Source organism: Tinamus guttatus, unplaced genomic scaffold (genome assembly GCF_059628265.1).
Source record: "Tinamus guttatus ecotype Peru unplaced genomic scaffold, ASM5962826v1 Tinamus_guttatus_pri_ptg000475l, whole genome shotgun sequence".
Classification (NCBI taxonomy): Eukaryota; Metazoa; Chordata; class Aves; order Tinamiformes; family Tinamidae; genus Tinamus; species Tinamus guttatus.
The window spans coordinates 282,851-301,575 of NW_028289009.1; the positions used below are offsets into that span (position 1 = coordinate 282,851).

Here is an 18,725-nt window from a genome sequence, read left to right on the forward strand (position 1 = left end):
TTTATTTATTTATTCTTTTTATTTATTTCAGAAAGAAGGCATAGGTGTTAAGTTCCAAATATTTTTTAAGGTATTTTTTAATGGCAGTCTAAATAGAATGGGCACTAGGGGTGAGCTGAGTATAGTGAATGCTTTGCTTCCTCAGTACAAGTACAGGAGCTTTCTACTTTTGTCCAGGAATGCCCAGAAGCTTTATGAGCATGAGTGAAATCTTGGAAGGCTGAGCTGCTCCGTGAAGCAGTGACACGGTGATGAAAAGGGCTCTGATTCATGAGTTCTGCTAATTTATACCGGAGTGATTTAAGGCGGTAATTTAACTGGCCCAGAGAGCTACTCGCTCAAACACCCTGCTGGAAGTTACCTTCAGTGTAACAGAGGGACTGTACAGACAGCAAGTCTGCTCCTGGGCTGCTAGGGTTGACAGCCAGCAGTATTAATTTAAGCTGCAAGTGATTTAATTTTACATTTATATGCCAGACTGCAAGTTATGGTAAACAGCGGCTTTCATTCATGCTTTCTGTCAGGTATAGTCGTGCAGTAGCTGTGTTCTCACCTACTTCTTCCACTGTTGCATCCAAATTTGAGAGGCCAGTGTCAGGTGAGACAAATCTCTTCCAATTGACCACTATATAATCCAAGTGTTAATGATGCGGAGTATTCACTAAGGCTAATGAGAGATAGGAGAGACTTGTCTCCTTAGGCTCCTTCTAGAGTCAATGGAGCTCCTCTATATAATCATTCAGTGTTTAAGCTGGTTCCTAATTTCTCTGTAGGCTACCAAAGGAGTCCAGGAAGGCTAGTTTCCAAAGCCTAAAGAAAGCCTTTTGAATAATGTTCTTAGCTGTATATGGAAAGCAAATGTATTCCTGAGATCATCTTCGTCTTAAGAAAGACATTTGTATTATACATTGTTCCCAATCTCCCAAGTTATTTTAAATTCTTATTTTATCCAGGTTATGCTATAAATATCAGGATAATTCTTCTGGTGGGATCTTTTACAATATGCTTTTGGATAGCTTAAAGATTGATGTTCCTTCTGATGACTTAAATGGTGTCGGCTCACATATATCAAAGGAAAGCCAACAAAGAGAAGAAAAAAGGCAAACAGATCCTTCAAAAAGGTATGCTATTTATACAGATTTCAATATAATAAAATATATATAGAAAAGATACTTTCAGAAAGACTGAGAATACATACTGTTTGTTTAATAGGAAGTACTGTCCTAGGCTTATGTCTCATTTCACAGAGATCTATTCAAAACTGTACAACACTCAAAGCACTGCATCAGGAGTGCAAATATGTATGGATCATTCATTAAAGATTCTCAGATTCAGGCAAAAATGGTTGAGCTCTTGGCTTTACAGGATCCACAAGAACTGTATCTATCTCACTGCATCATTCAAGAGTTCAAGTTTTGCGCTCTAGATAACATCTGAAATGTAAGGTTGTGATCCTCTGTAGAACCACTCATTGCTCAGGAGCTCATTGCTCAGGAGCTGGATTTGAACATTCCCAGAGGAGTGGGAACTCTGCTCCATCTACTGTCTGTCACTCCTGCAGGCCATCACCACAGCTTCCAGTTGAATCAGCATCATGGATACTTTGCACCAGGTTACAAAGATACATGAACCACTGATTCCTTCCCCTTCTTACCTTTTAATGTATGGAAATTCCTGTGTAAGCCCAGGGGAGGAGAGGGGGGTAAGAAGTGCTTCTCTTTTAAAGGAATGGGCTTTGCTTCCCTCAAAAATACATTTTTTTCTAATTTCGTATGGAAATCCACATGCATACTCAGACTCAGAACACATGTATTTTCACTTGAGGCCAGATAATATTTAACCCTGGTACTGGAGGACTGGGCTAGGGTTAATGTTGGCATTATATTTAGGGTTAGAGTTACAGTTGCAGTTACAATTAGAGTTAGGGAGTCCATGTAGGCATGTTCAAGGAGGCATAGAATCATAGAATCATAGAATGATTATGCTTGGAAAAGACCTTCAAGATCATTGATTCCAACTATAAGCCCTTCAACACTCTGCCTGCTAAACCATGTCCCTAAGTGCCTCATCTACACGTATCTTGAGCACTGCCAGGGACAGTGACTCCACCACTTCCCTGGACAGCCTGTTCCAAGGCTTCAGCATTCTTTCCGTGTAAAAATTCTTCTTAATACCCAATCTGAACCTCCTCAGCACAACTTGAGGCCGTTTCTTCTTGTCCTAGTGCTAGTTATTCTAGAGAAGAGATCGACACCCTCCTCACTACAGCCTCCTTTCAGGCAGCTGTAGAGAGTTGATAAGGTCTCCCCTGAGCCTCCTCTTTTCCACACTAAATAACCCCAGCTCTCTCATCCGCTCCTCATAAGGTCTGTGCTCCAGCCCCTTCACCAGCTTTGTTGTCCTTCTCTGGACACACTCCAGCACCACGTCTTTCTTGTGGTGAGGGACCCAAAACTGAACATAGTATTCAAAGTGTGACCTCACCAGTGTCAAATACAGGGAGATAATCACTTCCCTGGTCCTGCTGGCTACACTGTTCCTGTCTTGCCTCATTTTGAGGGTGGTATTTCACAAAGAAGAGAATGCTATGTGCAAAGCTCCCATTCCTGTCAACAGCTCTCAAGAGAGGGGGGATCTGAAGTCAGAAATTCTGTAAGCGATGTACCTTGCCCCAGATTCCTCCCTCTTCAACTCTCTGGTCTTTTTGTACTTCCTACGTCTGTGTTTGAATCCCTTTCAAAGAAGCTCTAGAGGTTGTCTGTCCTCAGAACTCACAGCTTATTCCTATGGCTCAAAAAGCCCGTTTCTGTTGTCTCCATTTTGTTGTCTCAGAGCTTTGCCTTGGGGCCTCTATACACTTCTAAAAGAAACATGAGTGCTGTAAGGACACCAATAAACAATGACATTGGAACTCTGACCCCAAATACCAGTTTCAGGACTACACTTAATGCAGCCTTCAGCAGCACCCTCGCATAGTAGGTTATAGGCCTACCATGACTTTCATGGTTCTGTCATTAACAGCAAGTAATTGGCAATGGCTATTTGACATTTGAATTGGCAATATGAAGAATCCATCAGCAGATTTGGTGAGGACCTTGCAGAAGGACAGCTCACACTCACCAGAGTCCACTTCTTGTCCTTTGCCAAATTCTGCTATAGCAAGCCAAAATAGAGGAGAAGCATACTACCTATGCTATAATGCCTCTCAGTCACTGGGACATCCTTCCCTCCCTCTCTGGGGTCTTGGGAAGATTAGGAGCCTTTAGGATATTTTAAAGAAGGCAGTAATTTGCCTTTACCCTCTTGCCAAAGTGGCTTTTTGCTGAGAGGACATGAACTACTTTATATTGTGCTGTCAGTCATGGCCTGTTGAGAAATGGCCAACTATTTGAAGCTATTGCCTGACAATGTGTCAGCAGTTCATGTGGCATCAGTTCTTCGGTAGATGGCTTGAATCACTTTAGCTTGTCAGGACAGCGCGGAACTGAGTCAATCCCTTGTGCAGAAAGCTGGCAAATGTACTGGGAACATACCAAGTTGGATCTTTTCACATCAGACATGGGCATTTTTAAGAATTTAAAACAGAAACTTTGGATTTTTGGTCCCTGGATTGGTCAGTGTCTTGAATCTGTTGCAGATCTGAGTTCCTCCTTCTGTATGTATGAGCATTAGCTTACACCTTCTCTTCCATTCCTCTTGATCTTGTCTGAGGGTGGCATTGACAAATCTGATCACTCCAGCTTGGCCAAAGCAATTCTGGAATCAGCACCTTTTATACCAGAATTGAAGGCTTCTGCCCTCTTCCTGAAACTGCTCACAAAAATCTTTGGCACCCAGCTAATCTTAATATTACTTCTCTCCTTGTCACACTGTTCATGTTAGGTGACTTTCATCTACCAAATTATAAGAAATCATGATTAGTAATGGAAGAGGAAGACTCCAGGAAAGTAAGTCTGGACTCTTTCTTATCCAAGTGGTCATTTAGGATCAACAGTTTGCAATGGGTAATCTTTATGGTTTTTTAGCTGACTGTCTCTGGAAGTCTTTCCTAATTCACTTTTGAAAGACGCCAGGAGATAGTCAAGACTTCAGCTCTCACTATGTAATGCTTTTGAGAATGGGATGTTCTCGCAGTTCTGTTCCAAGGTCATCCCCAAAGTAGAACTGGAGTTACACTTAACCAGGAAATCCAGCTGTTTTCTGCAAGCTGAGAGATTGTCCCTCCTGTCCTGGAGGTTGAGAGATCTATTCTCCTATTGATAGGAACAGATTTTTCTGAGATTTCCTGAGGTGGTTTTATGGAGAGGTCCAATGCCACTTCTGCTGGAAGACTGTCAGAGCAGAGAGCTGTCCAGATAAAAGATGCAGATGAAGCACCTAAATAGATCACCTTGCTGTCAACAGGACACAGTACACCAAACTGAGAATACATTCATTAGCCTCATTAATAGATACTCCTGTCCCGGATTTCTGCTGAGCCACAATCTGAGCACTTTCCATACCACCAGCAAGCATTATGGCATGCAGGGCTGGTGTGTTACAGTTGCTCGGCAGTCATTAACCTTTAAGTGAAGAACTTAGAGATTCACTCCAGCAGGATGATAATGTGCAGGGAGTGGGGTTTGGCACCAGGCAAATGTACATGCAGATTATTATTTAAAGGTAGAAAAATGCTGCTTTTCACTGAATACTTCAAGGTGGCAGCTGGGCAAGAGACGGCAGGTGGTTAGCCCAGGGAAACACATATGCTGATTGCTTGGCTGGCAGCTAACGAACGGAACAGATAATGGCGTGAGCCTCCCCGGCCTTCCCAGCTTGGAGTCTCTCTCCTTTCCTACCATCAGTTCCACAAAGCTTGCTAGCATGCATATCTTAAGACTCCTACCCACCTCAGTTTTGACTGAAATTGGTAGATGTATCCAATTCCAGGGGGAAGGCTGACAGGCACATGGATTAAAAGATGGATTGCATTATTCTTGTTTCCTTAGGATAGTGAGGTAAAAGTGGTGCAGGTTGGAGGGGAGTACTATTTAAAATATAAGCTCGTCTGAAATCAAGAGAGATCTCTAGAATCCCTAGTGGCTCTTGTGTCTCTTAACACGCTTTGAACTCTTTGTGACTGTGTAATTACTGCCTGAAAGCAAGAATAGATTTCTTAGAAATATGTCAGTAACTCTCTAGTTCTTCTCCTGCCCACCCCCCACCCCCTTTTTTTAACGTAGGTAGTGTATTTGCTTTTCTGCATAATTCTGGAAGTTTTGTATCAAATCTGAGACCATTTTAGCCATTTCTTTAAATACAAATTTGAATAAAAAGAGCAGTATTCTGATTTCTTTCTTTCCTTATTTGTTGTTAGTATTCTTTGTTCAAGCCACCTGCTTATATTTGACTTCTCTATTGAAAAACAATCTAAAACAGAAGTTTTAAGTGTTTCATATCCCTTAATGTCATCTGTCGATAGTTTTCTCTTCCTGTTCATTAGCAAGCCAAAATTTTCCTTTGTTTTACTGAGGCATTAATGTAATGACTTTTTATTGTTCTTCATATTTTTGATATCAAATCGCATGTTTTGTCATGGCCATTCAGATTTTGCCCATATATACTATCTTATACTGTGGTAACATGTTTCACTTATGCGCTACCTGCTCTTAAACCCATTTCATATGAGATACTGGTAACTTGAGTAGGTAGAAGTCTACTGTTTCTCTATCCTTCTTTCTTCCAAGGGTCATGAGATCTGTCATTCCACTCTTGCCTAAGTTGTACTTCACCTTTTCAAACAGTATTTCTGTGTTAGTTAGGATAACATTTAGAAAGACTTCCCTTCATGTGGTATCAGCAGAATTCACTGATACATTCTGGTAATCTGCTGAGCAACCTGTATTCTGCTGTCATCATTACCCACCTGATTACAACCAGCTCGTTTCACTAGGATGATTTTGCTCTCTCTCTCTCTTTTTTTTTTTTTAGAAAAAATTTCAAATCTCCTAAAGCATCAAATCCATATCCTGTTTTCCCTTGAGGTGTGACATAGTAGGTGTCCCACAATTTTGACACCCTCATTCCTGTGGGCTTTTATGAGTAGAACTCCTAGTAGTGCTTAATTTACCAAATCCTAAGGATCCCTAAGATTCTGTCTAATGATCTTGATGTAAAGGACAATATATCATCTTCCTCAACTCACCTGTCCTCAGGAACGAACCCTTTGCTTATTCCAGTCATGTGAGCTATCCATTTAATTTATAATTCAGGTTATTTTAAGACTTCTAGCTCCTGTTGCTTATGCCATATGCTTTTTATTTTTATATGCATTTACTTATATTTATTTATATATGTTGTGTTTATTTATTAAAAATGCATTTGTTATTAATAAATATTAATATAATTAACTAAAAATTTGAACAAGAATTTAATTAAGTATAATTATTTTCTAATATTAGCATTTATAGTAAATATTAAAACTATAAGCATTAAAATATAATTATTGCACATGCATTATTATAAGTATTATTAAAAGTATACAATAGTAAACATTAGTATTTATTGAATATTTATTATTTGTTTCACATTTCATATTTATTTTTAAATAATATATATTCTTAATATATTTATGTTTTTATGTATGCGAAACCACAGTATTTGGTGGCCTGATTTATTCTGCTTGTTTTTTTATTACACTAATATATAACCCAGTGTCACCTATTTTTAACCCCTCAACTGTATTGCTATAGTTTATACTTTCCTATGGGTTTTTGTGACAGCTTTCCTTAATGTTAATCCAAGGCTTCCTTACTAGGTTATTCAGGTAGTAGATACAGAAAGCTTTTCACTTTTTGGTGAGATGGATTCTAATTTTACCTTGTAGCCCATGGAAGTAAAAATCCCTGCCAAGGAAGGTGGTCATTCTGATGACATCCTGCAAGTCACTGTGTCTAACTTTAATTAAGAGAAATCATATAAACAACAGCTGAGTTTATCTATATTCATCACCTTACAATGTGGTTACTTCTTCATCTCTGCGGGGTCATTCATGACAAGACCTTTGTGGATAAGCAAAGGAATATAATGGTCAATGGACTGGGGTGGGGAATGTAATGTTTTGGCAACCTCCTGCATTCAGGCAAGAGAGCAAACATCTCAGGAGACCAGGTCCCCTCAGCAGATGGGTCCATCTGGCATCCTCAGGAGGGAGTCACCAATCGCTGCTGTCCTGATCACTCTTGGGAGGCTTGGAGTTAATCCTCTGTGTGCTGCTCACATCAAAGCAAAACTCTTTTCATGAACATATTTTCAGAACGAGAGTTAAAATTTTAAGGTTATCTTCAATTTTAGGGAATACTATAAAACATACTTAATAAATCTATAAAAACAAGACTGTTGAATAATTCTGCCTTTTGCTTATATGGTAATACATGCTCTCAGACTTAACAAAAATAATTGTTTTAACTTCCCTTTTCATGAGCCATAGTAAATCTCTAGCAGATGTAAAATAGATAAAAGTGGGACACATTACATACTCTTTAATTTAATTTCTTTTCTGTCTTTAAAAGTTATTAAGTATGTAATTTTGACTTGCTTCAATGGCTTACTGATGAGGGCAGTGGTATTTTATCAGGAAGAGTATAAAGTCCCTATCTGTGAACTCTCTTATAGGATCTGAGAAAGAAAGAGATATTCTGGCCATTCTCACAAAGGAAAAAAGTGGAGGTGATTTACTAGGGATCCATGAAGTGGAAGTTTCACCTTCCCAGGAAGAGAGAAAACTTCATAAGAGCCATTTTCTCCTTTTGAAAAAAGACTCATTTAATTCTTTCATAAGAAGTATCGCAACTTATGACATGTTATGGCAACTGAATATGTATTAAAGGATAAATATGTTTCCTTAGCTGATGCAGTGTGATGACCTAACTAAGCTTGTGATTGAAGGTATAGGATCTACATTTGCAAAATAAATACTTCAGAGCAGTATCATTCAGCTTTTATCTTCTTCTGTAAAACAAGGTATACTTAAGAAATGAGTGCATAATACAGGCCTTGGAACCAACACGTGCTTTAATATGATCAACCTATCTTTTTGCATCAAAGGAGCTTCTCCCATGTCAATGTCTTGTTTGTCATTAAAGCAGTATTGCTCATTAATGCTGAATCAAGTGTCTGAAGCTACAAAAAATAAGTGACTTGTCTTCATGCACAATCTTTCAATTTTAGAATGAAACAGATTGAGGATCAAGCTAACAAATATGCCAAGAATAGAACTGTTGATGAAGTAATTGAAAAGCTGAAGGACAAAGTGTTACAACAGGCAGCAACTATTAAAGACAGCTTTCTTGCCTACAACAAGCAAGCAAATGGGAAAATTACTAAAGTTGGTTTGCGGAAGGTAGGAAAATATTAGAATTTTTTTTTTCCTTGCCCTGTATTTTTCCCAGAAAGATGATTATTGCCTTAGCATTGTATTGATTCACACAGCTAGAGTTAAATCTTCCAGGATTGTTTCAATCACTAATTAGCTAAACAGGCCTCATGCAGGTTTTTATGTGGGAAATAATTTCTGCTTTCCTTTAAAAAGACAAAAAATTGTCATCATGTGATAGCAGTGCATCTTGAAGACTTCCACTTCTTCCAGGGGGATATGTGAATTGGATCTGGAGAAACATGGGTGGGACTTAGATATCTACTGTCAACCCACAGTGCTCCTTTTTTGAGAAGTGAGTGGGCATATCTTAAAGAGTTGTTTTTATTAACTCAGAGTCTTTAAGCCCCCTTTGTAGTTGTGTGGTAGTAGCTGATAGAGACTTGGTATAGTGAGGTGAAGAACAAGACTGACATGAGCTAGGCTGCTTTTGTGCCATCGTTCTTGCTCATGTTGGGGGAATCTAGTAGCCTTTTAGGGCCCAGGCTGGTCACCAACAGGAGAAGAAACACTTTCTATAGCTCTAATTGGAGATCAGTTGATTTTACCTCATTGTCATTTTCCACTGTCTTTATTGGATTTTTGGGTGGCTTTGAATACTTCATTAGCTGATTTGGGTAAAATATCTCAGTGCAAAAAAAGGATCTACAAAAAATGAAAATATGTTCAAATAATTTAATTTTTACTTGTTGAGACTTCCCCTTGAATTTTATATGAGTCTTTCTTGAGGTAGGGTTTTCAGTGCTGTTCCCAGGGCGCCTCACAGCCTTGATTGCTTATCTAATTCTGCATGCTGCCCTTTGGACGGACTTGTGAGGTTGTGGATTTGGAATGGTAGCTGTGATGCTTGTGCCACCCAGCTGTACATTTCTTTCTTTTTGCACTTCAGATAAAAAATGCTTTGCTGAAAGTTGACACTGGGCAAGAAAAGAGACATGAGAGTAGTAACATTTCCCTGGTCTACCTAATTTTAAGCAAAGAGTTGCTGCTGAATAGTGTTATGACAGCTATTCATGCTCTGTCCTTTGTCCAGGTGTTGAGGGAAGATAAGGAGTCAGCAAAGGTCAGAACAGATCTGTACCTTTGAACATAACCTGCATGGTCCCTGGGGACACTTTGTCCCAATCTGTTCTTTACTGTGATTCAGTAAACATCATCTTCCCATCCGTGTACCAGAGGCTGTGCATATTTTCACCAGCTGCTGTGCAGGGGCAAATGTAATGACTCATAAGAGATGACAGAGCTGTAGTCTTCCTTTCTACCCTTCTCAGCGCAGACCCAGGAGGTATGTGCTCCACTTCGTATGGCAGGACGAAGGCTCTGTTACTATAGAGCCTTGCCCTGTGAACACTGCAGCACTCCTTACCCTCAAGTGAATATCCTTCTGCAGTTGTGTGCTGCCAGTGGAATTGTTTGGAAATGAAGTGGAGGGAGAGAGGGGGACAAAAACATAAAGAACATATTTTATCGTTATATATATTTTTAATAATAATAAACTTATTAAGAACATAGTTAAACTGCAGCCTCTCACTATGAATCTGACATCTGTGGCACATGCCTTTGGGGCATTGCCTTTGGAACTGCAATTAATACTTACAATGTTGTCACATTACATATAAGCAATTGCACATACATTGCACATAGTATATAAGCAATTGTACATATTGCACATAGCATATATGACCACAACTAATGCAGTAATGTTTTTTTGTCACTGTTAGGCTGAAGGAACTCATTCAACCTGCTGCTGTTGCCTCTGCATTCACTGACTGTGTACAACTCACATTTAAGATATTTGTATAATACCAGCAGCTGTCAAACAGTCAGTCTTTGTGATTTCTTTGTTCTTTTGTTATGCTACAGATGATGCATTCCTTAAGCTTTGGCAATGCACGAAGGATAAAAAGCCATTACATATCTGCATCCAGAGATACGCATCACTGTGGTGGTCTTGGACCCTGCAAAGTCAGCAGAGTTAAGCTGGAGGGAGTACTGCCCAGGAACTATGCCTGGCTGCTGCTGATGATTTTGATCCTTTAAAAAGGGACATGTCTCTTAAAAAGAGACAGACTGCTGCATGTCTTGGGGAACTGCCTGGACACGTGCATTCTCAGATAAAACGCAAACTGAAAGTGATTCTCCATCACTCATGGTCTTTAAAGAGCTCCACCCCTTGTGCAAGAGAAAGGGGATTTTAACTTCATTGTCCTGACAGAATTCCAATTTGGAACTTTTTAGTTCCTACTGCTTCAGTTTCTTTGACAATTCTGCTGAGATGTTCATCACCCCCTTTGTAGCAATTCAGCAATTCAGGGCAGAGGGTGATGAACATGTCAGCCACTTGTCTCTCAGAGGTGATAGAGTTTGAGTGGTAGATGAAGAGTACCCAGGAACTGGTGTCTAGCACCACTGTAGACATTATGGGGTACTGTTCCTGGACTCCAGCCGCTGCTTCAGGTACAAGCACCTTTTTGTCACATCTGCCAGCCTCATACAAATGTCTCGGACATATCAGACCACTGCAAATAGCACCAGGTACTAACATGCTGGTAGTAAAACCTGCCGCTACAGTGTCCTGGTAGGTAGGTTATAAAGCATTTGGGGGCCCCACTGAAACTTAAGTGTTCTGCACGTATTCAGTATTCTTGGACCAAATCCTGACTCTGCAGCTGGGCAGATGTGTTGTCCGCTCCATTTCCCTCCTTAGTATCAGGGTTATCAAGTGCTACTCTGATCCACAGAAGAGAGCACACACATCTCTAGAGCAGCTAGGGAGGCTTCTTCTGCTCCAGAAGTAGCGTAGGTTACTCAAACAGTAAATAGGATAATGTGACAGTCATAGCTATAAAAAGGGACTACTTTTCTGGAACCTGTTGGTCCAGTCCAACTAGTAGAAGTAGGCAAGTATTTCCTCATACAGTGGTAATCAGTTCCTCTTCCTTTAAATATGCAGAAGCTATTCATTTTGTGAGCTGTTCAGCACAGGGCAATGACCTAGTCTCAGGCTTTAATACTTTAATTTGGCAGGATTTTTTTTTTTTTTTTTTGTCTCTAGATGAAAGTGCTAATCGTTGGGGCTGTAGTCACCCATTACTATTGTGACTGAGTCTCTCCAGCTTTGACTGGATTTGTATGGCCAGATCTCCTTATCACCACTATTAAGTATTTGATCTGAGGGTAAATACTTGTTCAGCTGCACATAAAATGTGCTTGCTTATCCAGAAGCTTTACATTCAATTGAAAAGAATGATAATTTGCTAATTATTCTCTTCCTTTTTTTAACACTCCTTATACTGTTCATCGATTTAATGAATTTTTTTTCCTTTAATCTATACAATTAACTAAAATATAATAGCAAAAGTAATTGCTGTAGAAACACTTGGAAAGACAGAACAGAGCTGTGAGGAGAGTTTTAAAGGTTATGCCCAAATCAGGATTACAAAGCAGCTGAAGGGAATGAAGGGGCTGCAAAAAGATCTATTCAGGGAACCAGGAGGTGGGAGAAGGAACCCACAAAACAGCTCTACAGGCAACCGGTAGGTAAAAAAAGAGGAGGATGTAGCTGGCTGCTACTCCTCCAGAATATCATACCCGTTCGATGGAGACAGAGGTCCCCAGAATGGGTCCTGGGAATCATAGAATCGTTATGGTTGGGACAGATCTTCAAGATGACCGAGGCAGAATGGTCTGACAGATCCCTGCAAAATGGATTACATCAAATGCAGTGCCAGATCTGCTTTGAAGAGCAGCATCCAGAAGAAATCCTACTTTCCGCTTCACTGTAGCTATACATGGCTCAGGGGCCTGAGCCCACTTTGCAGCTTTCTTTGTCCAAGAATCAGTTGTGATGGTTCTGTAGGATCAGCAAAAAAGGGTTAGCAAATTCTACAAAAACCAAATTTCCTCAGTCTGCCAAATGAGCTGAAGTGATCACTTCTGGTGCTTTCCACTTTCCAGGTGAAGCTAATCTTAGTCTGGCACTCAGTGCTTTTGCTTACAATGTCAGTCTTAAAGATACAGTCAAATTTTGCTCTCTGCAAATTCAATTCAATTCTATATAGAATTGAAGTTATATGGAATAGGTCTACGTGAAAGTGGTTTACTGTATATGTAAGGAAGAGAGATTTCTACAGTGATTTCAAGGTGAGCTATGGGATAAAACCCCCAAATATTTACTATTCAAAATGGTGGTGTATTAAGCAACAAAATAGGCACATCTATATCTTATTTTATTTCTCTTCTGACAGGTCTTGGAAGACCATGGTATGCCGATGGATGACAATCAATTTAATCTGCTGACAGAAAAGTTAGGATTCCCAGATGGAGGGTTGAGTTATCTGGATTTTGTGGCAATATTTGAAGGTAAATGAACTCTAACAGCAACACAACATAAAACACACCTTTCCTAGACAATGTTTAACTTCCTCTTCAAGGAAAGGCTATTGGAGAAATTAGGAAGAGATCAGTGGTATGAGTCTTAGAACACTGATGGCCTTTCTCTCTGGAGTTCTTTGATTCTTGGTCTAGTTAACCAGCTGCATATCTAACCCAGGGCTTGAGGGAAACTGGGGTATGTGGCCCATGGACTAAGTAAAGACCAGTAAAGGTGTGATGGAGTTATCACTACTAGACTGCAGCAAGTAATGAACTGGTTTCTGTGCTTATGTAGGTCCTTCTTGCAAGTATTTCTTACTCTTGTTCACAGTCCTGGGCTTGGATTTTATCCCAAGTTCTGCTGGGAACGTTGTTAAAGTAGTGTTACACAACAAGATCTTTTTTTTCTATCATCTAAAATGTCAGGAAACAGTAACTAATCCTTTCAGGTACTAAAGATCCATTATTAAGCCTTTAGTGATAGGCTTTAGGAGCAGCATATGCAACTAGAGATCTGTGATGTGATCCGGTTACTTACTGGTTTATGGTTTTAATTTAAAGTATCGCTTTTGAATGTTAAAGCTGTTAAGGGAGTTTGCTACTAGAGGGTGCTGAAATGCGGTTGTCTATAAAGAAACAGTTTTACTAGCATATGAAGCATCCCAGTGAGATTGTGTAGACGCAGGTACATTGTCCACACACATGATGAGGATGTGGTCTTCACTGATCTACTGATTCTGAGGAATGCAACCCAGAGGAGTATCTCTGCAATGTGGGAGCATATTGTTTCACTTTAGCTGCTTGCTTTCCTCCATCAGTGATTGCACCAATTTCACAACAGTGTGAGAGTTCCAAATTTTGACTCTTTGAAAGTAATCAAATCTGAACTCATTTTCTTATGCTGGAACACTTCTGTGGAAGTTGAGTCTAGTAAATAATTATTCATTTCTCATTTATTTTATCCTTTAAATCTAGATTTTCTGGATAAAATTCTGATGCCACAGAAGTCAATGGAAGTTTTGCTGTTGACTTTAAGAAGGCGAGTTTTAATTTCTGTATTATCTGTCTCTTCGTTATTTTTCTCAGCAGTGCCCATTTACTTTTCCCATACAGTTTCTACTATTTTCTACTGTCAATAATACTCCTTAGACCTGAGAAACGGGGAGAGCTCACTTGTGGCAGGGCTGATGAAATATTCAGGTTTTTCTTCATTGAGGCCCAGTGTTTAGAAGTATGTGAGTATGGTCAGCTAATCATTTGTCCATCCAAATATTTTCATGCAGTGGTCTAGTGTAAGATGCTTGAAACATGTTAATTGTGGTAAAAGTGCATCAACACTTTGATTTAATTCAAGAATCAGAAGTGCTTTGTCTGTATTTAAAGCTTTTCCTTTCAACAGTCTTGAGAATCACAGCTTTTCTTTCAGGAGGTTACCTGAAAGCTCACAGTTGTAAAATAAAAGAAGCTGTAACCCACATTTAACATAAGGCTCAAAACGCAGGAGGCAATGAAAAATAAAAAAAAAAGACTTATTTTCCAGTGATCATGGTTAATTGCAGGGGAAGGAGGAAGAGAAGCTCTGAACCCATGGGCTGTAGTCACAGTGTAGGTAGAGAGACCTGATTCTCTCTCATATACTTTAGTGGGAAGACGAGTAAAAGATTCCTGACTAGGCCTCAGCTGAAAAAGGAATTGAAAAAGGGATGGATAGTGTGTAGTTGTGGGGAGGAGGGTTGCAGGGTAAAATCATAAGAAACAGAAAAGGACAGAGAAAATACAGTTTAGTGGTGTCTTTGGAGTACAGGCTTTTGTTATGTGTAAGTTATTTCTGTCTTCACTTCTATGAATGAATTCCTTTAGAAAGGTCTGTTAACTTAGGACTTTTCCAGTCAGTCAGGAGTAGGGTGTAGTGAAATGTTAATGTGTGCATTTTTCTTTGAGAGTTTCTCCCACTTTAAAAATCTGAGATGAATTGATTAAAGTTATTGCAAAACATACATACTAGAAATTTGCTGAACATAAGAAGGAAACCGTGCCTACAAAATGATGACATTTTATCGACTGGGTGAATTGCTAGTGCTGATATCTTCTTCTCACCCAAAGGTTTGAGAGGTGAAGTATAGTAGCAGTGTGATCTTGCTATAGCTTCATCTATGTGAACCACTTAGGTGCTTATCTGGCTAAGCTCTATGGGATTAGTGTCTTTCTTGGTGAACTGTTGTCTGAATTGACCCCAGCAAATACACATACAGATTTTGACACCCTTTTAAAAGGCTTTTTTAAAATACCTTTCCAAATAGCCTTCAGCTATGCAAACATATGAATGAGCAGTATTGATGTCCTTGTGAGGGGGGATGGTGGGATGTAGCAGGAAGGTATGAAGAGCACATTCCCAGAAAATCCTTTTTGCTTGCTGCTCAGTGACAATTCTGTTTTTTCCATATATTTTCTATATGGCTCATACAATGCAGAAAAACTCTAAAATGTGGAAGAGACTTTAAAAGGTGTTATTTGGTCTCCTTTTCCCCAAAAGCAAGGTAAAATAGTTACCTAGAGTGTCACAGCACAGCGAGCAGAAAAAAAAAAGAAATGTCAAACAGTGACCAAAATAGCTTTTCTGTTGCCTAAAAATACCTTAGTCCTTCAGGACTGGAAGTACATGTTGTGTGTCCTGCTGAGAAGCTGTCTGTCTCCCTTTCTTCATCCTACTGGGCTGTGAGATAATAAAAGTTAAAGTTGTAACAACACGAAGCTGCCGCTTGTGCAAGACTGAGTCTTGCCAGACCTGAACATCAGGCAAAATAGTATCGACGTGACACCATGTAGGTGAGCTGGAAAATAAGCAGTGTTGTGATGGGAGAGCTCCTGAAATTCCTTGTGTTGATTCAAAACAGTGGAGGGTTTAGCTACACGTGAATTTCTCTGGGGGGGATGGTCTAGCAGGCAGCAGTTTTGCTACACAAAGATGTGACTAATTCCTCTGGTGCTCTGGTCCTCAGGAGCTGCACAGTATTTCCTCAAAGAAATAAGTGATAGAACAGCAAATCACCACTTGCTTAGTATTCATTTCCTCCTCCTCCAGTCTAATATCCTGCTTCCTCAAAACAACCAGGAACCAGAGAAGGCAAAAGGAAGAGGCGAAGTCTTAGCTCTGCTTTCTTCACGCAAGATGACCCTCTACAGGCTTCTTTTACCGTGTATTGGGAAGCAGCATAGCAGCTGAGGCAGTTCTGGAAATCAGATGGACACATCTAATACTATGTACAACTGTTGCGCTTTGTCATGTTTGGGCTGTAAAAATCATGATTGCAGGTTTCTTGGTTTGTTTATATGGTCTTACTGTGCTGTTTATCAGATATGTTTAATATCATTATTTCAATGCTCGCTCTGCTTTGATTTCTTTATTCCAGATGCCAAACTGAATGGGCCAGGAGCTGCATTATGTCACAGCCCAAAACAGAGAGGAAATAGTGCTGAATATCACTACATGACTGCTGAAGAATGTCTCAGTCAGCTTAATGATAAGTTGATGGAAGTGTATGGGGTAAATACATTGAGCTACGGTTTGCTTTTGGCAGGGTAGCTAGTTGTTATTGTGATACAAATATTTGTTTTAAAGTTGATTTGGGAGAGCTGTCAGAAAAGTGACTCTGAAAATTATGACGAGTTTCCTGTTTTCTGTTGGCTCAAAAAAGTCCAGTTGAAACACATTCATTTTACAGGGCAAAGACTGTTTTTTCTAACTAACTGCCTTTGCTGCAGTGTTTGCCAAGAAATTAAAAGCTGAGCTATTTTTTCCCACTATTTTGTGAGCATAGCTTTTACAGACTTTGCAGTTAATATCGAATATCTCTGCACTGCTCCTTCACAGAATACTCTATGAACACAAGTGCAGTCTTGTCAAGAAGAGCTCCTCTTTTTTTTTTGGTTATTGTTTTCTGTAATTACCATTAAAATATACTCCTTGAAATCCCACCGTGGATATACATAGAGCAAGGGAGGTCACATTTAGCAAAAGGAAAGAAGCTGCAGGCATTTGCCTTCTGCTCAGTTCATTCCCTTCCTGTTCCCTGGGAGAATGGGAAAGAGCAGCATCAGGAAAGGGATCCTCTCTTCAAACCAGCTTGGACACCTCCAGCAAAGCTGGTCACATTAACAAGTGATTTTTGAACATCTTCACCATTCTTAAAGGGGTGTGGACTTTTTATGTCTATTTTAATGGGAGAAGCTGCAACACTAATTGCTGTTAAGCCTCTCTTCATAACACGTTTCCCAATAATGTTTAAGACAGAGGGCAGAAATGGCTTCTATTCCTCAATACAGGACTGAGAAGAGGTGGAGGCCAATTTGCAGATTTGCATAGGGGCTGGCTTCTTGATGGTCTCTGCTTTGCTCATTCTGTACATCCATGAGATGAAAGTAATAGACCTGTGCTTTACTGCAAATTATCATATACTGGCGATAGTAGTAGTTTGACATTGTTTAGTAAGGTACTATAAATGCTTTGTATTATGAAATTCCCTTAAAGTATTTGCCTATTGTCAAAACAAGCCCAGAGCAAACATTTTGTTATTTAAATTTTAAAATGTGTACTCGACCTGGTGAATACATTTAATTAAATGTTCCTTGTTAGGACACCTATTCTGCCTTCCGTAGCGCAGACACTAACCGTGATGGTGTCATCAACATGCTTGACTTTCGACACCTCTTGGACAGCTTTCTGTTTAGCCTTAGAGATGAGGAGTTCTTGCGCCTGCTTGGCATGTTGAGAATGAACCTGACCTCCACGTTAAATTACAAAGAATTTTGTCAACTGTTTGAAACCCAAGAAACTAAGGACATACCTCCTTGGCTGATCCCACCTCACAAGTAAGAGAAAAAGTTGTGTAGTGCTTACATGAAACTGATGTGTTTATAAAAAAGAATATACTATATGAAAGCTGGTGTTAGGTATGATTGAAAAAAAAAGATTAAAACATGTCTTTATCAAACTGAAGGTAAGCAGCTCTGAAAAGTTATCAATGATACAGTACTCAAATAAAATACTGAGTCCAGCCTTCAGTTAAAATGAGTAATAAACTCTGGGTACTGTTCAAATCTGTGAGATTAAAACATATACTGATACCTGAATTAGAGCCTTAGAGCTCAAACTGAAAAACATAGCTGGATCTCTTGAATATGCAGAATTGGACACACAGTTTGGAGATGTCATTTGGGATTGAGGGTGTTACCTGCCTGCCACAGTCCCTGTCAATTCTGAAACTGGTCTCGTTGTCAGTGTGCAGTAGAGTAGCCTGGGCATTACACAGCCCAACTCCTTTTAGCACCGAAGTACTGCAGATAGGCAAGACCAGGTCAGGTGTGCAGAAATGCTGGGGTGCTGTAGAGTGAATGGCAGATAGTGAAAATATGGCAGCAGGCTCCTTTACTCTGAGAAGTGATATTGTCTAAAATGTCTGGAATTTAAAGCCTAAGTGTTTCTTAATGATAAATAGCGCTTGGGCAATAAAAAATTATTCTGAAAACTCAGTGTGAAACTATGTTTGACTGCGCAAACAGATAAATTGATAGAAAATAATGACAAGATTCAGCAGAACTGAAAAAGCTGGTGATCAGCAACTCATCTCTGCTGAAGCAACGAGGATGTGATATATACACATAGGCTTATTTCCCAGTTTTTATTTGTCTGTTACTGTGTTACTGTTGGCTCAGATGCTAGTAATATTTATCTGCTTGGTTTGTTTTTCATTTTTTCCTGAATTGGGCAACTGAGTGAATCAAGGACATCAGTCTAAAACAAGAAAGAAAACTCATGATCATCACTTGGTCTTGCTAACAGTTGAAATCTGAAATGAATTAATGTCTTGCTCTCTCTTCTGTTTCATTTTGGATTTAGCTCCAAAATATTCTCAGTTTCAAAACTGTTACTATTTTAGAA

The 18,725-nt window shown here is 39.5% G+C and overlaps 1 protein-coding gene across 1 annotated transcript in view; it reads left to right on the top strand.

Annotated features, from left to right (window-relative positions):
* LOC148592949 (EF-hand calcium-binding domain-containing protein 6-like) overlaps nucleotides 1–18,725 on the top strand; it is a 98,237-nt gene that overhangs the window by 41,794 nt on the left and 37,718 nt on the right. The window contains exons 13-17 of the mRNA XM_088533041.1: nucleotides 954–1,121; nucleotides 8,209–8,380; nucleotides 12,661–12,775; nucleotides 16,198–16,331; nucleotides 17,421–17,656. Of these exons, the coding sequence (XP_088389167.1) occupies nucleotides 954–1,121; nucleotides 8,209–8,380; nucleotides 12,661–12,775; nucleotides 16,198–16,331; nucleotides 17,421–17,656 (825 nt within the window). The remainder of the gene's footprint in view (nucleotides 1–953; nucleotides 1,122–8,208; nucleotides 8,381–12,660; nucleotides 12,776–16,197; nucleotides 16,332–17,420; nucleotides 17,657–18,725) is intronic.